This window comes from Hemiscyllium ocellatum, chromosome 9, assembly GCF_020745735.1.
Source record: "Hemiscyllium ocellatum isolate sHemOce1 chromosome 9, sHemOce1.pat.X.cur, whole genome shotgun sequence".
Lineage (NCBI taxonomy): Eukaryota > Metazoa > Chordata > Chondrichthyes > Orectolobiformes > Hemiscylliidae > Hemiscyllium > Hemiscyllium ocellatum.
Window position 1 is genome coordinate 54,441,477 of NC_083409.1, and position 27,126 is coordinate 54,468,602.

At 40.3% G+C, this 27,126-nt stretch overlaps 1 protein-coding gene across 2 annotated transcripts in view; it reads right to left on the reverse strand.

Annotated features, from left to right (window-relative positions):
- kifap3a (kinesin-associated protein 3a) overlaps positions 1 to 27,126 on the reverse strand; it is a 224,797-nt gene that overhangs the window by 139,629 nt on the left and 58,042 nt on the right. The window contains exons 4-7 of one of the 2 annotated variants that reach the window (XM_060829756.1): positions 19,477 to 19,532; positions 16,055 to 16,196; positions 14,957 to 15,056; positions 4,882 to 5,002 (exon numbers count right to left, since the gene is read on the reverse strand). In XM_060829756.1, coding sequence (XP_060685739.1) covers positions 4,882 to 5,002; positions 14,957 to 15,056; positions 16,055 to 16,196; positions 19,477 to 19,532 — 419 coding nt within the window. Of the gene's footprint in view, positions 1 to 4,877; positions 5,003 to 14,956; positions 15,057 to 16,054; positions 16,197 to 19,476; positions 19,533 to 27,126 lie in introns of both variants that reach the window. The other variant, XM_060829757.1, reaches the window with a different exon arrangement.

The following is a 27,126-nucleotide window of genomic DNA, read 5'->3' on the forward strand; positions in this document are numbered from 1 at the left end:
GCGGTAGATCTGCAATCAAATATAAGCCAGAACAGGTAAGGATGGGAGATTTCCTTCCTTGAACAGCATTAGTAAACCAAACTGCTTGTTTAGTTTTATATACTTTAAAAACAAGTTCTGGAGAAACTCAGTTGGTCTGACATCATCTATAGAGGGAGAAAAACAGTTAATGTTTCGAGACCAGTAACCCTCTGTCAAACACTGAACTGAAAATGTTAACACCATTTCTCTCTCGACAGATGCTGCCAAACCTATGTTTCTCTAGAGCTTTCTATTTCAGATTTCCCAAATACACAGTTCTAATATTTTATTTGAGGGGCTTTTTACAATAATTGACAATGGCTCCATGTTCATCACTACGGAGACTAGCTTTTGATTCCAGACTAATAAATAAAATTAAATTCCATCAACTACCATAGTGGAATTGGATCTGATGTCTCCAAAGACAGATTTTTTTGGCCTATAACGGAGTCATTATGGGGAGTCAGACAAGTGGTGTTCAGGTCACAATTTGAATAAGGATTAGGCCATTTGGTCATTCAACAAGATTAAGGCCAATCAGATTACAACCTTAAATTAATAACCTTTCAGCCCCTTGGTCAACAAGAATGTATCTATTGTGCCTTAAAAATATTCAAGGATTCTTTTTCCACCACTTTTGCAAAAAGTTCCAGAGACTGCCAATCCTCCAACAGAACTAAAATCGCCTCGTTCTTGTTCTAAATGGGTGACCCTGGCTCTTGATTCTCTCAACAGGAAACCTTCTCTCTCTATCAAATTCAGTACAGTGCTCAAGATCTTTCTGACTTCCATCAAATCACCTCTTACTTCTAGACTCCAACTGATACAAGTCCTATCTGTCCAGATTTCCATCATTATACAATCCACCCAGTCCAGGTGTTGGTTTGGTATAACTCGGAATTGATTCCACCACACTTACAGTCCTCCTTAAATCAGGTGACCAATACTGAACACAATACTCCAGATGGGATCTTTGTGTCAGCAGCAAATTTGGCAATCACACCTTCCATCCCTTCATTAAGTCCCAAATATAAATTATAAACAGTTAAGATCCCAATACTGACCTCAGCAGTAGACCAATCATTACGTCTTGCCAACGTGGGAAAAAAATCCATTTAAGCTTACTTTCTGCTTCCTATTAGCCAACCAATCCTCTATCCATGCCAATATACAACCCACTACAATGAGGTAGATTTTCTCCAGTAACCTCTCAGTGCAAGTAATGCCTTATCAAACGTAGAACATCCACCAGTTAACCTGCAGCCACAGCACATTATTTCCTCAAAAAGATAGAGTAGTCAAACATAATTTTCCTTTCACAAAACCCATTGATTATCTAAGTACCTTGCCGTTACTAATTTAATAATAGATTCTACATTTTCTATATGACAGATGCTAAGCTACCCAGCCTTTGTTTTTTTTTTCTCTTTCTCTACCTTTTTGAATAAAATAATACAATTGCTACTTACTGATCTGATGGGACTTTCTACAAATGAAGGGAGTTTCTGAAAATTATATCCATGGCATCATCTATTTAATTTGCAAGTTCTTTGAGTCATACAATGAAATCCATCTGGAGCCAGCCATTTACCAGCCTGCATCTCCAACAATGTACTCAATGGAATGACGTTTCTGGTGACTATGATTTCTGAGTTTATTCTTTCCATCCGATTGTTAATTTAATGCTGCTTCTAGGATGTTACTTGCATCCTGCACAGTGAAGACTGATACAAATTGCCTGTTCAATTAAGCTGCCATCTCCTTACTTTATAGTTGTAATTCTCCAAACTTACTTTTATAATGTTAAAAATCACACAACACCAGATTATAGTCCAACAGGTTTAACTGGAAGCACACTAGCTTTTGGAGCGTTGCTCCTTCATCAGGAGGTAGTGGAGGGCTCAAACCCAACACACAGAATTGATAGCAAAAATTTACAGTGTTGTGTAACTGAAATTATACATTGAAAAATTGATTGTCTGTTAAGCCTTTCATATGTTTGAATATCATGATAGTTTCACTTCTTTCATGTGTAAATCACAAAACTTCTTCATAAAGAGTTGCATTCTCAGGTTAGCTGTTAACAATGATGATAGCTAGACAATATGTTGAAGGTGTTAGGCCCCTGTGTTCTCTGTCTATGCTTTTTATGATGCTTTTCTTACATATTTATAGACTCTTAAGTTTCTTTGTTTACATTTCTAGTTAGCTTTCTCTTGTACTCTCATTTTTTTTTCCGACTTGTTAATTCTTGTATTTTTTTTTAAGTATTTTACCCAAACTCCTGACGTACAACCTGTCATGGCATACTGGCATTTTTGTTAAGTTTGCTACTTTCTTTAACCATTCTAGTTATCTATGAATCGTGAATCTATCCCTTTAAATTTGTCATATTCTTTGGAATTGCAGTGTGAATTAAATAAGACTTTCTCAAGCAATTGCAGGGGTTTGGAGGGATATGGGCTGGGTGCTGACAGGAGACACTAGACTGGGTTGGGATATCTGGTAGGCATGGACGAGTTGGACAGAAGGGTCTATTTCTGTGCTGTACAGCGCTATGACTCTAACATTTTAGTGCATAAGGAGGAGGTGTTAGCGATTCTGGAAAGTGTAAAAATAGGTAAGTCCCCTGGGCCAGATGGGATTTATCCTAGGGTTCTCTGGGAAGCCAGGGAGGAGATTACGGAGCCTCTGGCTTTGATCTTAATGTCGCCATTGTCTACAGGAATAGTGCCAGAAGATTGGAAGATAGCAAACATTGTTCCCTTGTTCAAGGAGGGGAGTAGAGACAACCCTGGAAATTATAGACCTGTGAGCCTTACTTCGGTTGTGGTTAAAGTGTTGGGAAGGATTATAAAAGAGACAGGACTTATAATAATCTAGAGAGAAATATGTTGATTACAGATAGTCAACACAGTTTTGTGAAGGGTAGGTCATGCCTCACAAACCTTATTCTTTGAGAAAGTGATCAGACCGGTGGATGAAGGTAAAGTAGTTGATGTGGTAAATATGGATTTCAACAAGGCATTTGAGAAGGTTCCCCACAGTAGGCTATTGTACAAAATACAGAGGCATGGGATTGAGTGTGATCTAGCTGTTTGTCTCAGACATTGGATAGGTGAAAGAAGACAGAGGGTGGTGGTTGATGGGAAATGTTCATCCTGGAGTTCAGTTATAGTGGGGTACCGCAAGGAACTATTTTGGTCCACTGTTGTTTGTCATTTTTATAAATGACCGGGATGAGGGTATAGAAGGATGGGTTAATAAATTTGCAGATGATACTAAGGTCTGTAGAGTTGTGGATAGTTTCGAAGAGTGTTGTAGGTTACAGAGAGACATAGACAAGCTGCAGAGCTGGGCTGAGAGATGGCAAATGGAATTTAATGTGGAAAAGTGTGAGGTGATTCACTTTGGAAGGAGTAACAGGAATACAGAATACTGGGCTAATGGTAAGATTCTTGGTAATGTAGATGAGCAGAGAGATCTCTGCGTCCAGGTACATAGATCCCTGAAAGTTGCCACCCAGGTTGATAGTGTTGTTAAGACTGCATGCGGCGTGTTAGCTTTTATTGGTGGAGGAATTGAGTTTTGTAATCAAGAGATCATGCTGCAGCTGTACAAAACTTTGGTGTGGCCACATTTGGAGCATTGCATACAGTTCTGATTACTGCATTATAGGAAGGATGTAGAAGCTTTGGGTAAGGTTTAGAGAAGATTTACTAGGATGCTGCCTGGTATAGAGGGAAGGTCTTATGAGGAAAGGCTGAGGGACTTGAGGCTGTTTTCATTAGAGAGAAGGTTGAGAGGTGATTGAATTAAGACATAAAATAATCAGAAGGTTAGATGGGTTGGACAGTAACAGCCTTTTTTCTCTGAAGGAAATGGCTAGCACAAGTGGACATAGCTTTAAATTGAGGGGTGATAGATTTAGAACAGATATCAGAGGTAGTTTCTTTACTCAGTATTGTAGGGGCGTGGAATGCACTGCCTGCAACAGCAGTAGATTCACCAACTTTAAGGGCATTTAAGTGATCATTGGATAGGCATATGGACGAGAATGGAATAGCGTAGGTTAGATGGGCTTCAGATTGGTTCCACAGGTCAGTGCAACATTGAGGGCCATAATGTTCTTTGAATATGATGGCACCTTAAAAGCTCGAACACCCATAAGGTCCACATCAGCAGAAATGTCTGGAGAGGAACTTTGTAGCCCAAGGTTTGCAAGATCCTTGGAAGAGAACGAGTGAACATAGACAGGAAAACAGAAGCACCAAGAATGGAAGATTTCTTGCAGTTTACATGTCACGCTTGTATAATAATGTATGTGTACATGGTCCTGCAAATATAATGTTTGATAATTTTCAGTATATATTGGAGAAGACAGGGCAGAGCCACTCTGAATATCAGATAGACTTTTTTTTAACCAGCCTGACAGACTCTTTGAGGTTGTCCTAGTCCAATTTGAATGCAGATTAGGTAATATTTCAAACATTACTCCATTTGAGAGTCTGCTTCTTATTTGACAAATAGCTCTTCATACTAACTACGCAGAACCTCATTCTTTGTTCTGTCTCATTGGTACTTACATGAATCAGGATGACCAAACCCTCCTTCTGCCACAAAGTTCTTTTCCCAGTCCCGAGCCCGAGTATCAGACAATCATGTGGACCCTCAAACTTTGCTGCAGAGAAGTATCCCTCTGACTATATTGTCCCCTACTTCTGCTCACATCTATGTTCCAATCAGACCTGCACATGTGGAGCGGTGTTGCTGCTGTAGTTATTTATGAAAACTTGAGATATGAATGATAACTCTGCCATTTACTTCTAGATTTGGTTACATATGACAAAGGATATCTACCTTCTTCTTCTTATGAAGTTCTTCTTGCCATAGATCATGCCTCTTCAGTTCATGGTCGATTATATTCATACAGAGTGCACCAATTTTATAGTGAGTAATTAGTCCATGAAATTGAGAAAAACTACAAGACAAAGTTAGATCAATTTGATGACAAAAGTATTTGTGTTCTGAATAACCCAAGTCCCATATGATCCTAGTAACATCCACACTATGAAATATTACTATCTAATACAACTGAAACATGAACTACAGAATTATGAAAGCAGGAAAAAATTGAAAAAAATTAATTTCTAACCACTGGCAGCTATTGAGTCTAGTGTCTCCCTGATGCCATGATCAAGCATATCACTGAATGGCTGTAAGCACTCCAAGGTGAGAGTGTGGACAGTGGCATGAAGTTTGGCAGTCGTATTTTAGAGAAGTTAGAAAAGGGTCTTAACAAGTATGATCAAGCACCTGTGAAGATAGAAATAAGATGACTGAATAGATGAACAGTTGGTGCAATAGAGAGGGTTTTGATTCATGAACATTCGAACTGGCTGAGGGAATGGGCATCATTACAGGTGCTGTCAAGTGTCCTAGCAGGGTGCCTTGCAATGCTATTGGGAATTGCAGGAGGATGGGAACCAGGATTTTTAAGGGCTAACAAGGTACACAAAGGACTGTGAGATAGAGGAGTATCAGGGCTAGGATAATATTCTGAAAATTAGACTTACAGTCCATGTATGAAATTGCACAGAAAATAAGCGAAATGAATGGCAAGCACAGATAGCGCTACAAGTATGACTGTGGCTATAACAGAGACCCGGCTCTAAATAAGTGCATCACAGGGTTCTAAATATTCAAGGTACTCAGTACAGATAAGGAAGAAAAGAACGCATGAGGAGCAGCAAAATGCTTTAAGAAGCACGAGAGGTTAAGAGAGAAGATATCATAGAATGGTCAAGGGCAGAATTAAAGGTTAAGAACCCATCAAGATATTATTACACTACTGGGTCTATTCTATAGGCCATCAATATTACAAATGTTCACCTGCACATGAATTAGTAAGGAAATTAAAGAGATGTGCAAAACCCGAGAGTCGTTATTATGGGAGACATGAATAACCCTGATATAGGCTGGCTAGTAATAATGTCAAGGACAAAGAGGGAGAAGACTTCTTTAAGTTTACTCAGGCGAATAGTTGAACTAAGTATGTTTTTGGTCCAATGAAGGAGGCGGCATTGCTAGATCTGATTCTGGGGAATGAAGAGGGACAAGTAGATAAAATATTAGAGTAAGACATTTAGGAAACAACAATCAAAGTAATGCGAAGTCATACAAAATAAGGGACATAAGGGGTATAATTGCAAAATGGTGTCAGGAAAGGCAGACTTGTACATACACATGCACAAATCACTGCAAGTGCCAGGTCAGGGTAACAACATAACTAAAAGTGTATACTTGATCCTGGGCTTTATTAATACAGGCATAGTACAAATGCAAGAAAGTTAATTCAGAATCTTTACACGGTTATAAATTGGAATGGACCAAAGCAAACCACCTCAAAACATACTCAAAATATAGTCAAGACTTTAATTTTTTTTTATTTCAAAAGTAATTGTAAGGCATTTCATTGTAGATGCAATTTGTTGGTCAAACCACTCGACTTGAAGCAAAACACACGATTTTTACACTACAGTTAAAGTAAAGACAAAATAAAAATAAAAGAATTGGCTTAACTCTACAACCAAAGAACTGTGAATGCTGCAAATCAGAAACAGAAATTACTGGAAGAGCTCAGCAGGTCTGGCAGCATTTGTGGACAGAAATCAGAGTTAAGGCTGCAGGTTGAGTGACCCTTCATCAGAACCTGAGTTCTCCAACCCAATACGTTAACTCTGATTCCTCTTCACAGATGCTGCCAGACGTGGAGAGCTTTTCCAGCCATTTCTGTTTTTGTTTGCGGCTGAACTGAAACTCTTATTGAAATGCATAAGAAAATATATAAAAACCAATTAACTGTTCCAATATAATGATCTCCCTTAAACACACCCTTGGCAAAAGCAAATTCAGTAAAACAATGGTCTCACATGGAATTCTAGCAGCAGGCGAGAACCCCAGCTTTTATCTGTAACAAAGATAAGCTGGGTGTAGAAGCTCTTATCCATCGAGTCAGAGTCATACAGCCATAGAAACAGATCCTTCGGTCCAACCCGTCCGTGCCGACCAGATATCCCAACTCAATCTAGTCCCAGGTGGGATTAGATTGGGTTGGATATCTGGTTGGCTTGGACCGAAGGGTCTGTTTCCATGCTGTACATTTCTATGACTCTATGATTCTATGAATAAGAGCTTCCACATTCAGCTTCAGGACCCCAGCAACTGCAGAAAGCTAAAACTAAAAATCCTGGTTCAGTGAGAGCTTGACCCCATCCTTTCAGGTTGCTTCTATTGTTCCAACTTAAAAAAAAACCCAGGGCCTCACAGGCTGGTTACTTAAACGGCTTTGAGCAGACAGCTCAGCACTTCTGTCTCAATCTTTCTTCATAAAAACCAGGACAAAATATACCTCAAAGTCAGAGAATCATCAAACTTTCTCCTTTAAAAAAACAATTAAAACACAACAATGGCTTCATTTTTAAAACATTTTGGTCTTCCACTATTAGTACAGTAAGATAGATATGTTACATTGACTGAAAGCATGCGAACATTCACTACAGTCCATTTCAGTCAGTTTTTTTCCCCACAATCAAACACCTCCATCTTCCTTCAAAGTCGTGACAACATGTTTTAATTACATTCTCTCACTCTACAAAGTGTATAATTTTCAAACTGAACAGAAGCAATAATAAGCTCCGTCTAAACAATCTGGGATTTTTATTCCAAATTCTTCCAAAAACTTTCAGTATACACAATTGTCTTGGACACATTGCTGGCAATATAAATGTTGAAATTTTGTAATGCCAACACCAATTTCAAGGTTTCTTTCTCAAGTGAGAAATATTTCTGTTGATGATTATTCAATTTTCTGGAAAAAGACCTCATAGGTCTTTCTAACTTCTTGCAGTCTTCTTGTAAGAGTACAACACCAATACCCACATCACTTGTATTGATTATCACCTTACATGGCTTTGCATATTAAGACGTGGCTAACACTGGGGCAGTCGTTGACAGCTTTCTGACTTTCAAATGCCTTCTGACATTCTACCACCAACTGAAATTATCTGCACTTCTTGTCAGTCAGCGGAGCAACCACACTGCTAAAATTCAATATGAACTTCCGATAAAAACCAGCTAGCCCTAGGAATCGTAGTGCTTTCCTCTTCATTGATGGTATAGGAATCTCACCAGTAACCTTAATTTTCACATCCCGTTGGGCCATTTGTTTATGTCCAATGACTTTGGCGTTTGCGAACTCATTCTTGGTCAGGTTTATCACGAAGCCTGCCTCGTGAAGTCGATTGAACTATTACAATTGATGCTCCAAATGTTCCTTCTGTGTGATTAAAAATCACTAGATCATCGATACACACCACACAATTGTGTAATTTCGAAATGACTATCATTTAGTCTTTGAAGTGTGGCTGGCGCATTTTTCAGACCAAATTGCATGGTTTTAAATGGGTATAGTCTATTTAGTGTCACAAAAGCCAAAGTTTTCTTCACTCTTTCAGATAAACATACCTACCTGCCAGTATCCTCGGAGTGAGTCCAACTGAACATAAGCTGCTTGTCCCACCTTCTCAATACAGTCTTCCAAACGTAGAATAGGCTATGAAGCAGATTTTGTCTCTGCATTGATTTTGTAATAGTCCACACATAATTGCAGTGCACCATCTGGTTTTGACACCATCGCAATGGGTGAGTTCAATTCGCTGCAACTAACTGATTACTTTGTCTCTCACTGCATGCAATCAATCTCCTTTTAAACCTGTACCAACCTACAGAAATTGCTTATTGGAACAGCATTTCCTATAACTACATCATGCATAATCAGATTAGTACTTCCCAGCTTATTTCCATATATCTCCTCATGAGACAGTAATAACTCTTTCAGATCATTTTTGATTTTCTTCTGTAAGATGACTCATTTAACCCCAATTTTTAAGGATTTCCTCATGGCCCCATTTATTTAGAGGAATATCCAATTCAGAATCATCTGAACTTGGTTCTTCACTCTGCTGTAACCTTTTGCTTTCCTTCCCAATCAAAATACCTTTTGAGCATATTCACAATGATATTTCTTTTACATGGCATTATCAAATAATTCATCACATTCAATACCCTTTCAATTTGGCAAGGCCAATTAAAACTTGCCTTTAAAAGGTTCACCTACCATCAGATGTAACATTAACACTATCTCCACTCGCAAAATTAAAAATGTTTGATTTCTTATCTGCTTCCTGTATCATCAAATGCTGTTCTGTTTACAAATGTTAAAAGCCAACTCAACAGTTCTAATCTTTCCCTCAAATTTGACACACAGTCTGACATACCAATTTCTCCTTAATTAATTTCAGTAGTCCTCTCACCTCATGCCCAAAAACTAATTCAAATGGACTGAATTTAGTTGATTCATTTGATGCATCCCTAATGGCAAGTGGTACAGAATGAATCCCTTGATCCCAATCCTCTGGACAGTCTTGACTATAGGCCCTGAACATGGACTTAAAAGTTTGATACCACCATTCTAATGCTCCTTGCAATTCTAGATGATACACTATGGATTTGAATTGTCTTATTCCTAAACTATCCATAACTTCCTTGAATAACTTCGATGTAAAATTTGACCCTTAATCAGATTATATTTCTGCGGAAGTCTGCATCCGGTAAAAAAAGAAATTTCAGTAACTCTTCTCCAATTCTTTTAGCCTCATTTCTAAATCCTCAAACTTAGGCTTTGAGCAGACTGCTTGCTGCCTCAATCTCAACCTTTCCTCATAAGAATAGAAAAAACACACTTCTTAAAACTATAGTATCATCACAAGATCCTGCAGACTTCCACTGAATAGCATAAAGGATTCCATGACAAGTTCACATTTTAATCACTGCACCCTAACAAATTGAAAGCACCAGTGACTAAGTACTATTCCAGTAACTAATACTAAAACTAGAGAACACAATATTTCTCTTTCACTTTTGACATTAAAATCTCACTTCCTGGTTATACTTCAGAGTCTTAATTAGAAAATGAACTCCCCCATAACTAAAGTTATTCTTAGCTTCTGAGACTTCACTTCCATTACTTTTTCTTCTTAAATTGACTTGGTAACTTTCAATCCCAGAACTATTTTTCATGGTAAAGATTTGTCCTACAGATTCACAGGCTCACTCAAGCTAGCTGAGAACCTTTCAGCCTCATTTCTGAATCCTCACAAATTTAGGTTTTTAATCAATCAATCTATAAGTTCCCATCAACATTTATGCATGAAGAACTATGCATGGAGAACCATAACTGTTTTCAGCTTTTAAAAGGGATCAAGATAAGTAGCCGGAGAGAAAAAATGATTTGTCTATGGGTAAAGAGCATCTAAGTGGGACTAAGCAAGTGGCACTTAAAGTTTGTATGGGCAAGACAAAATAAATGGTGTGACCAGATGACGCGAGATGACAGCAAGATAGCATTAAAACAAGCATGACATCAAGAAGCCAGTGAAAAACTAGACAGTGAGGGAAGAATGCCCAGGGAGTCATACCTGCCACAAGGGAGGATGGTTGTGGTTATTAGAGGTCAATTATCTCAGCCGCAGGATCTTGTTGAGTTAGGGTAGTGTCCAGGACTGCTTAATCAATGACGCACACTTCATAAGGTCAGAAGTCCAGAAGTGGCGATATGCAATCAGTCGTGAACAATTCAGCACCAATCACATCTTCCCAATACTGAAGCAGTCTGTGTCAGTGTGCAGTAAGTCAACCAGGTTTGGGTGGTAAGTGACAGTAATATTTGCATTTCAAGTGCCAATCAATGACCATTTCCCAAAAGATAGAATGTAAAATTCATCCCATATAGTTCAATGGCACTACCATCAGTGAATCTCGCACATCCTGGAGATACAATTACCCAGAAACCAAATAGAACCAGTCATGTTAATACCATGGCTACAAGTTCTGAGATAAGTTATCCACTTGCTTTCTCCCCAGTGCAAGTCCATCACTTTCAATGCACAAACCATGCAAGTGACGGGATATTGTCCATCTCCTGGATGACAGTAGCTCCAAAAACAATTAAGTGGTTCAATACCAAGTTTGAATGGAACCCATCCACCACCTTCGACATTCGTTTCCTGCATCACCAAGGCATACTGACAGCAGTGTGCACCATTTACACAATAATAACTCACCAAGATTGCTTCAGTGATACCTTCCAAACTTGTAGCTTCATCTACCGAGAAGAACAAGGGCAGAAGATACATGGGAATACTGCTTCCTGATGAAGGGCTTGTGCTCTAAACGTTGATTCCCCTGCTCCTCAGATGCCGCCTGACCTGCTCTGCTTTCCCAGCAACACACACTCTAATCTGATCTCCAGCATCTGCAGTCCTCACTTTCTCCTCATACTGCCTCTTACTGTCCAGGTTTCACACAATTTTGACTTGGGACTATAGTACTGCTCCTTCACTGCTGCTGGGTACAAGTCCTGAAACTCCCGAACAGCTTCGTGGGTGTCCCGAGACTACAAGCACCACAGCAGTTCAAAAAGGCAGCTCACCACCACCTTCGCCAGGGCAATTAAGGATTAGCAATAAATGCTGGTGGAGCAAGGGACTACTACATTTCATGAATGAATAAAAACTCTTCTGAAAACCAATTATGTTTGCATAATTCAAAATTACCACCTTAAATGTTAGTGTAAAAATATGCTGGTCTTGTGGAGAAAGTGAAGACTGCAGATGCTAGAGATCAGAGTCTAGATTAGAGTGGTGCTGGAAAAGCACAGCAGGTCAGGCAGCATCCGAGGAGCAGGCAAATCAACGTTTCGGGCAAAAGCTGCTGCCTGACCTGCTGTGCTTTTCTAGCATCACTCTAATCTTTACTTATGGGGAGCCTAAAGTATTATCACTGCTTGATAACATCTACTCTGTGCCCCAATCTACATTTCCAAAAACTGATCTCAACATTTTATTTTAAACTAGGCAGCATAATGGTTTGTTGTATTTTGGATTTATCATCATATCCATTGTTCTAAAATGCAATTTGTTTTATACAGCTTCACTGAAGGGTACAGTGCTCTCCTTTCAGCAAATAGTAAACAAAAAGGCTCCAGAAATCAAAATGAAGTAAATAAGTTCCATGTTTTCACTTTATAAACTCAAAACTGCTGATATTTTAAAAATATATGTAAGGTTCACAAATATTTCTTTAATATTCTTTTATAAAGATATTACAATGGACTCAATTTACTGTGAAAATCTCTCACATTTTAGGTTAAGTTTGCATATTTATGTTTAGATATGGTAAAGTAATAGATGCATTTTAAAACAAAAACTAACTCAAATTAATATAGAACTCTAAAAGAGAAACAGAGGAGCTTCAAGCAGGACTAATCAAAAAACATACATTGAGCAAATGCAGATTTTAGTCACGTTCGAAGACTTGAGCCAAGGTAATGTTGTCTGATAGGCATGATTACGCTCGAAACTTCGAATTCCCTATTCCGGAGATGCTGCCTAACCTGCTGTGCTTTAACCAGCAACACATTTTCAGCTGATAGGTATTACTGACTAGCAGGTTACAGTTAAAGTCATAAGCACTAATTTTAGTAGAAAGTACCTATTTACACTGGCACAGGTAAACACACATCATCGTATATTTACTTAAACAAGATCTATCACCATTCAGTAACCAAGGATTTAAAGTATTCTGTAGTCACAAAGCAGTCACACACTCTACTTTTATCTTAACAATTCATCAATAAATTCACAACAGGATTAAGTAGATACATAGCAAGGAGAAAGTGAGGACTGCAGATGCTGGAAATCAGAGCTGAAAATGTGTTGCTGGAAAAGCGCAGCAGGTCAGGCAGCATCCAAGGAACAGGAGAATCGACGTTTCGGCCATTCCTGAAGAAGGGCTCATGCCCGAAACATCAATTCTCCTTCTCCTTGGATGCTGCCTGACCTGCTGTGCTTTACCAGCTAGATACATAGCAACCCAAGTATTGAGATGTAATTTTAACAGGCTTATATTTTTAATTACTAGTCAGAAATGCATTTCCCACGCCTGATTTACCACATAAGGAGTGACTACTAGGCCATGCATTGGATAACATTGGTCCAACAGTCATAAAGTCAGAGTTATACAACACAGAAACAGACCCTTTGGTCCAGCTAATCCATGCCAACCAGATATCTGAAATAAATCTATTGCCATTTGTAAGCATTTGGCCCCCATGCCTCTAAAGCATGGCTATTCATGTACTCATCCAGATACCTTTTAAATCTTGTAATTATCCCCACCTCCATCACTTCTTCTGGCAGCTCATCCTATACAGACACGTTCCAAGTGAAAATGTTCCATCTTGGGTCCCTTTTAAATCTTTCCCCTCCCCTTTCCCCTAAAATCTATACTCTCTAGTTTTGGACACCCCCACCTCTGAATGAATGACCTTAGCTATTTATTCTATTCATACCCCTCATGATTTGATAAACCTCTTGAAGGTCACCCCCTCAACCTCCGGCACTGCAGGGTAAATAGCCTCAGCCTATTGAGCTTCTCCCGACAGCTCAAACCCTCCAACCCTGGCAATATCTCTGTAAATCTTCGCTGAACTCTTTCAAGCTTCACAACAACTTTCCTATAGCAGGGAGATAAGAAATTAATGCAGAATTCTGAAAGTGGTGTAACCAATGTCCTGTACAGCTGCAACATGACATCCCAGCTCCTATACTGAATCATCATCATTGGCGGTCGCTCGCAGACGAGGATGACTCTCTTCCACATTCAGGGTGAGTGCGTAGGTGGCTGCACAGATCGATATGGCCTTCGCAGACTCTGTTACACTTGGGGCATGGGTGGGGGGGGGGGGGGGGTGTTGGTGTGGTAGAGCGCTCTTTACACTTTTTGCATCTGGTTTCCGCTTTTTCCCAAAGGCAGGTCTCAAGGTGCTTGATGCTCCTGCTCTACTTTGGACAGTCTTGGGCCAGTGATTCCCAGGTGTGTGTGGGAATGTTGCACTTCACCAGTGAGGCCTTGAGGTTATCACTGAAGCACTTGGCCTATTCCCCTGGGCAACCGTTCCAAAACCATTTTATATTAGCCTGCCTACCTTCAACTCGACGTTCACAGAACTATGACCCCACATCTCTAGATCTATTTGTTCGGCAACACTTCCCAGAATCCTACCATTAAGTGTACAAGTTCTGCCCTGGTTTGCTTTATCGACATATAACACCTCATATTTATCTAAAGTAAACTCCACCTGCCACTCCTAATTGGAACAAAATTCTTAAAGGAATAGAGGACAATGAGTGAGACAGAACGGTTTGGGGAAGCAACTTAAAAGCCTGGGAAGTATGAACAAGAAGCCAAAGTCTGGAATGGAGAGACTGGGGTCGAGATTTAGACGTGAGGTTTGAAAGGACAAACAGTTGGTGATGAAGAAGGAAAATAGATTTAGGTTTGCGTTTATTTTCTACAATGGGTTGAAGAGCATTGGTCAGTTTTGAGAGGATATTGAAGCCAAGTACAGCTAGAACTGGACGGCTAATTCAAAACTCCCTATGTGCAAGGGAGCCAAGAATATTGATCACATATTAAGAAAGTATGTGCATGTGTACAAATGTAATGGCAGTTAGAAGTTTTCCCTGGGTAAGAACTACAAATTTAGAGATGACCAAGAACATTGATAGCTTGAGGTTTGTAGCAAAAATCAGTCTTTAGGCACAAAACGGACAAATCTTAGCTTCATCATCTTCTAATTCAACTGCTGTTGCTTTTGGATATTTAAATCTGCGATTAAGTCATTTACCTGGAGTTTTATCATTGGTATGTACAGAAGCTTGAAAGTCCAATTTTAAGTAACCTTGAGAGAGGCAGAGTATAAAAGATAATTGCCAACTGCTATATGTGTTGTTAACATTTCAAATGGTCTTACCTAGAGAAACAGAAAAATATGTAAATAATGTTGGTTGCAAGCTCCACACTTTGCTTCCAGTCTTCTCGTAACACTCGAGCCAAAGCTCCCAACGCAGTCTCTGAAGAGAGAAATTATGATTTTAACATGAAGAGAAATCAAAGAGAATTCGAACACAAAATAAACTTGAATATTCCACTGTAAATCCAACATCAATATTACCCAAAGCAACATATTCAAATGACAGGTATTTTAAATCAATATGGATAAATGTAAATGTAAGCAAAGAACTAAAAGACCAAACCTATCTCATTAGAACGTGCCTTCGATCAAAGGTGAATTTATAAATTTGAGGCATTTTAGATTAGATTCCTTACAGTGTGGAAACAGGACTTTTGGCCCAACCAGGTCCATACCTATCCTCCGAATAGTAACCCACCCAGACCTATTTCCCTCTGACCAATCCACCTAACACTATGGGCAATTTAGGATAGCCAATTCACCTGACCTGCATATCTTTGGACTGTGGGAGGAAACCAAAGCACCCGGAGGAAACCCACGCAGACATGGGGAGAATGTGCAAACTCCACACAGACAGTTTCCCGAGGCTGGAATCGAACCTGGGACCCTGGTGCTGTGAGGCAGCTGTGCTAACTACTGAGCCACCATTGAATGACAGAACAGATGGAATTGCCTACCACTTTTCCCACATTGGTTTTGGTGATGTCTAATATTAAAAGTAGAAAAAGTGAATTTACTTTTAAAGTGACAATAAGTGAAGATAAATGTTCAAATAAAAAAAGGAGAAAGAATGAAAAATTACTGGATAAAGTTAACAGAGAAAGAACATAGGAAAGTAATTAACTAAAAAACTGGAGTGAGATTAACAAAACTTCCATGATATTGGTAGATAGACAAGCAGGAGGCTTGAAGGACACAGCAAGCCAGGAAGCATCAATAGGTGGAGAAGTCAACATTTTGGGTGTGACCCTTCTTCAGGGCTGGGATGGCTGTAAGGGGAGCTGCAGATATTGCTAAGAATAAGGATAAGGAGCAAGAAGCTAAAACCAGATACTTATGACAGGGCATTGGTGCTTTACAGCTGGAAAGTTTGCTTACCATTTTGTAGCAATTCTTCCAAGTTGTCAGGATTACGAGCTAGTTGAAGAATGAGAGCCGAACCCCGCACTTTGTCAGGTATGTCCTCATACAGCAGTTCTATGTAATCTTCTATATCATTAATATTTGCAATTTCATCAATCTACAGGTAATAAAGAATTTGAATGGGAATCCAAGTATTATTCATGCAACTCATGTAAAGTCAATAGAAAGGATAAAAAAAGCCAAAATTGAAAAGAAAATGCATTTTTCAACAACTAATCTGCCATCAACAGGATACATGACTTTGTTACAAAACGTTCTGAGAAATGCCAGCATCACAGTCGTCAATTAAATTCAACGTGTTATCAAAAAAATAGATGGAAGCACAGCATACTGCAAACCGTACGAGCTCAAAAAACATTCTGGCAATAGTATTGAAGGCATATGCACCTGAACTAGCTGAGTCAAGCTGTTTCAGTCCAGCTAAAACATAGGTATCTATCCGATAATGTGCAAAGATGATGGGATACATCCTGTCAATAAAATGTCAGGCAGTAATTGGTTGGGCTGGATATATCCCAAGAAATCTACTCTTAACCATCAACAAAGTGATATTAAGAATCAAGGGGAGTATTATTAAGTGGTTCTTGCTCAACAGATACCTCACTCACTGACACTGAGGCTGCTGAGCTCCTGAACTCGTGACAGCCATCACTCAAACAGGGACAAAGGAACAACTTCAGAGACAAGGTTAATGAGACTGCCCTTGGCATCAAGGCAGTAACTGACCAAGTCTGGCACCAAGAAATCCTCACAAAACTCACGTCATTAGGAATGCGGGGAAATCTCGTCACTGGCTGCAGTCATAGCTAGCACAAAGAAAAACAATTGCAGTTGTTGGGGTCAATCATTTCAATACCAGCACATTACTGCAAGATATTTTCAGGGTAGTGCCCCAAGCCCAACTATCCTCAGCTGCTTCAATGACCTTCTTTCCATAAAGTCAGAAGTGGGAATGTTCACTCGCAACTGCAAAATGTTCACAGCCATTTGCATATGCAGCAAGATCTTTCATTTTAAGTTAATTCATGGTATGGCCAAGGATTTAATGCTCAACCCAAGTTGTTCCTGAAAAGGTTCTTGAACTGAAGTTAATTCGGTATAGATTTAGCCACAATGCTATTAGGGAAGGAGCTGAAAATGTGTTGCTGGTTAAAGCGCAGCAGGTCAGGCAGCATCCAAGGAACAGGAAATTCGACGTTTCGGGCAAAAGCCCTCTATCAGGAAACTATTAGGGAAGGAGCTCAGGATTTTGACTTAGTGACACTGAAGAAACAGGGATACATTTCCAAGTCAAGGTGGCTTAGATGGGAGCCTTACATGGAGACAAAGTCCAGAATGTGGTAGATACACGACAAGTAACACATGAGCCACAGAAGTGTCAAGAAATAACCATCTCCAACAAGAGAAATTTCAAACATCTCCCAGTGATATTTACTGGCAGTACCTTTACCGAATCCCTTACCATTCAACATTTACAATTGACAAAACTGAACCAGATCAACCACATAGATACCACAAAAACAAAAAGAAGATCCCTCTCCTTCCATAAAGTCTGACTATCATCTACAAAGCACACGCTCTTCACTTTGTGGATGAGCGCACCTCAAACAACAAAGAAGCTCAACACTATTCAGGACAAAGCAGTCTGCGCTGATTGGCAATGTAGCCACTACCTTAAATATTCACTCCCGCCACTGCTAACACAGTGGCCGTCATGTATACCTATGCTGGCTCTACTGCTTTGCATCATTTATTTAAATGATTTGGACATGAACATAGAAGGTATGGTTAGTAGATTTTCTGATGACACCAAAATTGAAGATGTCGTGGACAGCAAAGAAGGATACTTCAGAGTACAATGGGATCTTGATCAGATGGGCAAATGGGCCATGGAGTGGCAGATGGTGTTTAGTTTAGATTAAGGTGCTGCATTTTGAAAAGGCCCATCAGGGCAGGAGTTTTGGGATGTTGCCAGGGTTTGGAGGGTTTGAGTTGTAGGGAGAGGCTGAAAAGGCTGTGATTATTTTCCTTGGAGTGTCAAAAGCTGAGGAGTGACCTTATGGAAGTTTATAAAATCATAAAGGACATCGATAGGATAAAGAGACAAGGTCTTTTCTTTGGAGTAGGATAGTCTAGAATGAGAAGGCATAGGTTTAGGGGAGAGTGGACAGATATAAAAGACACCTAAGGGGCAACTTTTTCACGCAGAGGGTGGTGTGTATATGCAATGAGCTGGCAAAGCAAGTGGTGGAGGTTAGGACAATTACAATATTTAAAAGACATCTGGATGGGTACATAAATAGGAAGGGTTTAGAGGGATATGGGCCAAATGCTAGCAAATGGGACTAGATTTATTTAGGATATCTGGTCGACATGGATCAAAGAATCTGTTTCCGTGCTGTGTATCTCTTTGGCTATCTGCAAGATGCAGAGCAGCAACATACCAATGCTCCTTTAACAGCACTCTCCATGTCAGTAACCTGGGGAGACAAGGTCAGGAGATGCATAGAAGCACCATCAGCTGCAAGCCCCCCTCCAAGCCATACACCATCCTCACTTGGAGCTACATTGCCTTTCCTTTCATGTCATTGACTCAAACTTTGAGTCATTTCTTCGAAACAACATTGTGGATGTCCCTCCAGAAAAGGCTGCAGCAGTTCAAAGCAGCAACTCACCATCAATTTTTCAAGGGCATTGAGGAACAGAAAATAAATGCTTTACTAGATAGTTCCATAAAAATCCTTTGAATAGTTTAGCAAAAAGAAAAATGCTGTTTTGTCACAAGTGTTGAAACAGCATTTCATTTTCACCGAAACTTGAATTTCAGACTTTCTGGAATCTATTCTACAGAGGCGAGTTCAAATAACTAAAGTGTATGTTTATAATAAACAACATACAATCAAGATAATACTCTGGATTTTAATCAATATTTGATTAGTTTTGCATTATAAATTGATCCGAATTGATTCTACCAGCCAGTTGAAAAGAATGTGAAAGGTTCAATATTTTTATCTGTTTTTATTTCATACTCCTCAATGTATTCTGCATGTATTTAATAACACAAAGACAACATCTAATGATACTTGAATTAAAAGTAATTTGATTGCTTTATCTACATGGTATCAATTTTATTCTGAGAAAGTTGCTTTTTTTTCCTTCAGGCACTGGCTGAGCCACAGCGCATTTTCATTTTTTGATCATTTATCAATACAGAATTGAGTTCAAATTGTCTACAATAAGTGACGAATAGCAATCACAACTGTTGAATGTTTTATCACAATAGAAACTCTGCATGACTCTTCTTACTTTGCAAATTATTCGTACAACATATAGTTAGAAAATTTCATTCACTTCAGTGCACTTTATTTGTCACTCACTTCCATTCCTTCAAAAGGAGGCGGGTCCTTTAGTTTGCTGATCTTCTCTCGCTTTTCTGAAAACCAAAGTTAATAGACCTTAGCTTATGCAAGAAATACAATTATGGTAAGGCTCAAAGTCCAAATAAGAGATGATTATAAAAGGCTGTTGCTTATAAAGTACAGAGCGTCTTGTCCTCATTCTTCCACCACACTGAGACTCCATATTCACCATCTGCCATCTTCACCACAGTCATCATTTCAGTTTGTCTCTCCACAGATGCTAGCACAGCTGCTGAGAAGTCCCAGCATTTTCTGCTTTTAGTACAAGTGTTGATGGGGGGGGGGGGGCGTTAAGTGCTACAGAGATTTCATTTAAATAAATGAGCAAAATAACCAACGCTCGTATTGCTATCGTAAAATAAAGAAATATTAACATTATGGGTTGCACTTAAAGATGTCACATTACCTGAAAGGGTAGTTTAAGAGATAAATGAACATAGCAGCCAACATTTAAGGATCTAAACTAACTCAAATGAGCATGCAAGATTCGAGATAGCATATTTTGATTAAGTCAGAAGAAATTGTTGCAGGAACAGGTCTTTCAGCCCACCAACCCTTTTCCTATATGCACCTGAAGCTGATATGGAAAAGCTCGCTCATTATATTAATCAAAATGCAATGTTCATTTAATTTCTACTAACTGCTCATCTTAAAATACGAGCACAAATGAAAATCAAGTTACAATTTACTTGCATTCCCTAATTTTTAAAGATACAACGGGCAAGAAAGATAGGTTCATCGACAATGGTAACCTTAGTCGATGCAGGAACTGAAACCATGCTGTTTGCTATCACTCTGGATTGCAAATCAGCCATCCAGCCAACTGAGTCAACTGATATGGGAACTGCCCAACTGATATGGGAACTGCCCAGGAAATTTGAATTTCTGACAGGAAGATTGCCTGCCTCTCTAGACTCTCCAAATCTAACATTTTGTATGTATCTGGTGGTTACCCAAGAAACTTTAGAACAAAAAACAGTACAACATAGGAACAGGCCTTTCAGCTCACTAAGATAGCACGAACATATGCTGCCTTTCTAAACTACAACTTTTTACCTCTATGTTGTCCACATGCTTCTATTCCCTGCTTATTCTTATATCTGCCAAGAGGCCTCTTTGATGTTGTTTTTGTATCTCCCTCCACCCCACCACTACTTCTGGCACAGCACTCCAGGCATGCACCACCCTCAGTGTAAAAAAACAGCCTCACATCTCATTTAAAATTAGACCTTTTCAACTGCAACATGTCCACCAGTAACTGACATTTCCACCTTATAATTAAGATTCTTGACAATTGATTCTATCCATGCCTCATGATTTGTAAACTTCTCTCAGGTTGCCCTGCATTCTTCAACATTCAAGTGAAAACAAACCAAGTCTGTCCAATCTCTCCTCATCGCTCATACTTCCAAACCAGGCAACATCCGGGTAATCCGTTTCCTGTACCCCTCCACATCCTTCTGGTTGTGTCGCAACCAGGACTGTTCACAACACTCCACATGTGGCCTCACTAAAATTCCATACAGCTGCAACATGACTTATTAATTTTTATAATCTATGTCAAAACTGATGAAGGGAAGCATGCCACATATGCCTTCTTGACCACCTTATCCACTTAGGTTGCCACATTCAGGAAACTACATCAGATCCCTCTATTTGTTGATGCTATTAAGGGTTTTGCTATTTACTTCGTACTTCCCTCCTGCATGAGACCTTCCAAATTACATCACTTCACATTTGTCCAGATTAAACTCCACCTGCTATTTCTCTGCCCAAGTCTATAGCCTGTCTCCTGCTATATCTTCTGGGTATCCTCTTTACTATCCACGGCTCCCCCAATCTTTGTTTCATTCAAAAACTTATTCAGGGCCACCTACGTTCTCAACCAAATTATTTACATATTGAAAATAATAGGAGATCCAGCACTGAATCCCTGTGGAACACCATCGATCGCAGATCTTCAACCTAAAAAATACTCTTCCACTGCTACTCATCTATAAGCCAGTTCTGTATCCATCATGTCAGCTCACCATGAATCCCATGTTACTTCAACTTTTCTATCATCTTGTCATGAGGACTTGAACAAAGGCCTTGCTAAAGTCCATATAGACAACAGCTATCATCTTGCCCTCAAACATTTTTGCCACTTCCTCAAAAGCTCAATAGTTTGTGAGACACCACCTTCTCCACACAAAATCATGCTGCCTTTCAGTAATAAGCTGCTATTTTTCCAAATGTGAGTAAATCCTATTTGAAACCCTCTCATGTTCGACAGATTAACACCAAAATAACTATACAACTTACCACCCCACTCAGCTAGCCCCAAAATCCCCAAAGGAAAAAGTGAGGTCTGCAGATGCTGGAGTATCAGAGCTGAAAATGAGTTGCTGGAAAAGGGCAGCAGGTCAGACAGCATACAAGGAACAGGAAACTGACATCCTGATGAAGGGCTTATGCCCGAAACGTCGAACTTCCTGTTCTTTGGATGCTGCCTGACCTGCTGCGCTTTTCCAGCAACACATTTTCAGCTCCAAAATCCCCAAACCCAACCTTACTGTAACGTACCGCCCAATTCCCTTCCAAATGGGCCAGGTGCCATCATTCAGTGCTTTCCAACAAATCCTATACCAGCCCCAAAACTAAAGTTACTCACACCCCTATCTGACAACTCCTTCCAATTCAACAAATCCCTGATCCATCTCATTCACCAGGCTGAAAAAAAATCAAGAGACAGAGTCATAGAAATGTACAGCATGGAAACAGACCCATCGGTCTAATCTGTCCATGCCGACCAAATATCCCAACCCAATCTAGTCCCACCTGCCAGCACCTGGCCCATATCCCTCCAAACCCTTCCTATTCATATACCAATGCAGATACCTCTTAAATGTTGCAATTGTACCAACTTCCACCACTTCCTCATACCACCCTCAGAGAAAAAGTTGCCACTTACGTCTCTTTTATATCTTTCCCCTCTCACCCTAAACCTGTGCCCTCTAGTTCTGGACTCCCCGACCCCAGGGAAAAAAAACTTTGCCCATTTACCCTATTCATGCCCCTCAATTTTGAAAATCTCCAGAAGGTCACCCCTCAGCCTCCAACATTCCAGGGAAAACACCTCCAGCCTGTTCAGCCTCTCCCTATAGCTCAAATCCTCCAACCCTGGCAACATCCTTGTAAATCTTTTCTGAACCCAAGTTTCACAACACCTTTCCAATAGGAAGGAGACCAGAATTGCACGCAATAGTCCATCAGTGTCCTAACCAATGTCCTGTACAGACGCAACATGACCTCCCAACTCCTGTACTCAATACACTGACCAATAAAAAAAAGCATACCAAACACCACCTTCACTATCCTATCTACCTGCGACTCCATTTTCAAGACCTATGAACCTGTACTCCAAGGTCTCTTTGTTCAGCAACACTCCCTAGGACCTTACCATTAAGTGCATAAGTCCTGCTAAGATTTGCTTTCCCAAAATGCAGCACCTTGCATTTATCTGAATTAAACTCCATCTGCCACTTCTCAGCCCAATGGCCCATCTGGTCAAGATCCTGTTGTAATCTGAGGTAGCCCTCTTCGCTGTCCACTACACCTCCAATTTTGGTGTCATCTGCAAATTTACTAACTGTACCTCTTATGCACGCATTCAAATCACTTATGTAAATGACAAAAAGTAGAGGACCCAGCACCGATTCTTGTGGCACTCCACTGGTCACAGGCCTCCAGTCTGAAAAACAACCCTCCACCACCACCCTGTGTCTTCTACCTTTGAGCCAGTTCTGCATCCAAATAGCTAGTTCTCCCTGTATTCCATTGCTAACCAGTCTCCCATGGGGAACCTTGTTGAACGCCTTACTGAAATCCATATAGATCACATCTACCGCTCTGCCCTCATCAATCCTCTTTGTTTCTTCTTCAAAAAACTCAAGTCTTAAACTCATTTGCTGGAATTGAAAAGGAAGGATTTGAAGGCAAGAAGGTCAAATCAAACATCAGATCAAGACTTGACCCAGATACTTGTTTATCAGGTGTGTCATAGAGATGTGGAGTTAAACAGCATTGAAACATACCTTTCAGTTCAATTTATGCATGTTGATTAGATATCCCACAAATTCATCTAGTCCTATTTGCCTCTGTTTAGCTCATATCATTCAAAACCATTTCTATTCTTGTACCAATCCAGATGCCTTTTGAATGTTGTAATTCTACCATCCTGCACCTTCTCTGGCAGCTCGTTCCATATGTGTATCACCCTCTCTGTGAAAAAGTTGCCCCTCAGGTTCCTTTTAAATCTTTTCCCCTCTCACCTTAAATCTATGCCCGCTAGTCTTTGGACTCTCTGATCCTGGGAACAAGGCCTGGCTCGAAGATAGAAGACAAAGGGTGGTGGTGGTGGGTTGTTTTTCAGACTGGAGGCCTGTGACCAGCAGAATGTCACAAGGATCAGTGCTAGGTCCACTACTCTTCGTCAATTATATAAACAATTTGGATGTGAACATAGGAGGTACAGTTACTAAGTTTATAGATGATATCAAAATTGGAGGTGCACTGGGCAGCGAAGGAGGTTACCTCAGATTACAACAGGATCTTGATAAGATGGGTCAATAGGCTGAGGAGTGGCAGATGGAGTTTAATTTAGGTAAAAGTGTTGCATTTTGGGAAAGCAAATCTCAGCAGGACTTATTCACTTAATGTCTAGATTGGAGTGGTGCTGAAAAAGCACAGCAGGTCAGGCACTATCCAAGGAGCAGGAAAATCGACGTTTCGGACAAAAGCTCTTCATCAGAAACGAAAGCATGGAGCCTCCCGGGTGGAGAGATAAATGGGAGGGGGTGGGGCTGGGGAGAAGGTAGTCAAGAGTACAAAGGTGGATGGAGGTGGGGATGAAAGTGACAGGTCAGAGAGGAGGGCGGAGCGGATAGGTGGGAAGGGAGATTGGCAGGTAGGACAGGTCATGAGATTGGCGCTCAGCTGGAAGGTTGGAACTGGGGTAAGGTGGGGGAGGGGAAATGAGGAAACTGGTGAAATCCACACTGATGCCCTAGAGTTGAAGTATTCCGAGGCAGAAGATGAGGCGTTCTTCCTCCAGGCGTAGGTTGGTGAGGGAACGGCGGTGGAGGCGGCCCAGGACCTGCATGTCCTCAGCAGAGTGGGAGGGGGAGTTGAAATGTTGGGCCACGGGGTGGTGGGGTTTATTGGTGCGGGTGCCCTGGAGATGTTCCCTAAAGCGCTTCATGGCAAGGTCCTAGGGAGTGTTGCCAAACAGAGACACCTTGGAGTGCAGGTTCATAGCTCCTTGAAAGTAGAGTCTCAGGTAGATAGGATAGTGAAGGCGGTGTTTGGTATGCTTTCCTTTATTGGTCAGAGCATTGAGTATAGGAGTTGGGAGATCATGTTACGGTTGTACAGGATGTTGGTTAGGCCATTTTTAGAATATTGTGTGCAATTATGGTCTCCCTCCTGTAGGAAGGATGTTGTGAAACTTGAAAGGGTTCAGAAAAGATTTACAAAGATGTTGCCAGGGAGGATGAATTAAGCTATAGGGAGAGGTTGAATAGGCTGGAGCTGTTTTCCCTGGAGCGTCGGAAGCTGAGGGGTGACCTTATGGAGGTTTATAAAATTATAAAGGACACCGATAGGATAAACAGACAAGGTCTTTTCCCTGGGGTGGAGGAATCTAGAATGACAGGGCATAGGTTTAGGATGAGAGGGGACAGATATAAAATAGATAGGGGACAGATATAGACCTAAGGAGCAACTTTTTCATGCAGAGGGTGATGTATATATGCAATGAGCTGCCAGAGGGAGGCTAGGAAATTGCAACATTTAAAAGACATTTGGATGGGTATATGAATAGGAAGGGTTTGGAGGGATATGGTGGCAAGTGGAACTAGATTCAATTTTGACAAAGGGTCAGTTAGATTCGAAACGTCAGCTCTTTTCTCTCCTTACAGATGCTGCCAGACCTGCTTTGATTTTCCAGCATTTTCTCTTTTGGTTTCAGATTCAAGCATCCGCAGTAATATGCCTTTATCCAGTTGGGATATTTGGTCAACATGGATGAGTTGGACCGAAGGGTCTGTTTCTGCACTGTACATCTCTATGACTTTGGCTATTCACCACGCCCTTCATGATTTATAAATCCCAATAAGGTCACCCCTCAGCCTCCGACACTCTAGGGAAAAATAGCTCAGCCTATTCAGCCTCTCCCTGTAGTTCAAACCATCCAAACCTGGCAACACCTTTTTAAATCTCTTCTGAACCCTTTCAAGTTTAATAACACTATTTCTTAATTAGTTGAAGTCTATTTGATTCTCATTTTACACAGTATACATATTAGTGGCAAAGTTAACATAATACATAAAAGTAACAAATAATTGAATGATAAATACTGTAATTGATTAAAAACTCATTAAGAATGGCAACACAGGTGATATATCAAATCTACCGAGAGTGTTCAAGGATACCACTGCATTCTGGAGCAAACATATTTGCAGTAAATGTGTGAAGCTCAAGCAGCTTTGGCTCAGAGTTTGAGCTGATGACAGAATTATAGACACTACGATGCATCAGGCAAGTGGAAAGTTATGTGGATTCTTTATGGCAGAAGAAAGTCACACTCTGACGATAGGATGTTCTGATATGGTCAATGGTCAGAGACAGGCAGGTGTGGCTGCAAGTGAGGCAGGTAAGTGACACATAGGACAGAAGTGCAGGAGTGTCAGCCTCTTCAATCATCTAAGCAGTTTGAGATTGTCTCAACACCTTTGGCTGCGTTACAAGATGCCATTCAAGCACGGGAAGCCATTAGGAATGCAGCGGCAGTAGGAGACACCACAGTTGGGAACTTACACTATTCTCTTAAGCAATGAGCATGAGTTCACATTGCTGTGTTGCCTGTATGGAGCCAAGGTTCAGGAAATCTGTTCTGGCCTGGCTCGGCCAAATGGGCCATCTATTTGTGCCTCGCCATTTTTCCAATGTGACATCCAGCATTGTATAAATAACTTCTGCAATTTACTCTGACAGCTTACTCCCCACAAAGTATTAACAACAAAGACCTACTAAGAAATCAAAATAGCTGAACTGAAGCACCAATGTGTCTTCACAATGTAGTCTATGACTGGTACAACACTAGATCTGCTGACAGATGGGCATAGGCCAAGTTTAAATGTTTTGCCTTTGACATTTCCACCTGACATGTCACTGTTATAAACAGGCCCAGATTTGTGCCACCACCCACCATTTTTGACAATAGGACTTAGCAAATTCTCAGCATTCCTCCAACGATATCCAAATAATTAAACAGTTCAGTTGTTCTGGGATATAAATACTAGCCCACTAAGCTATAGGCCCACATTGGTCATTTCAATTTGTTTCCAAACAAGGGCATGCCAGGTCATTGTTATGATGATCATTTCGTCAACACGAATTTGCTGAAACACAATTGACGAATTGGGTATGCTGTTTCTACAGCACAAACTTGTAAAACATGTGTTGGCTGTATTGCAATTATATGCCGACACTTAAAGCACTGTTTCTAACACAATATCGCATTATAGAAGAACTGACTATTGAAAATCCTTATCCTCTTCTACCATG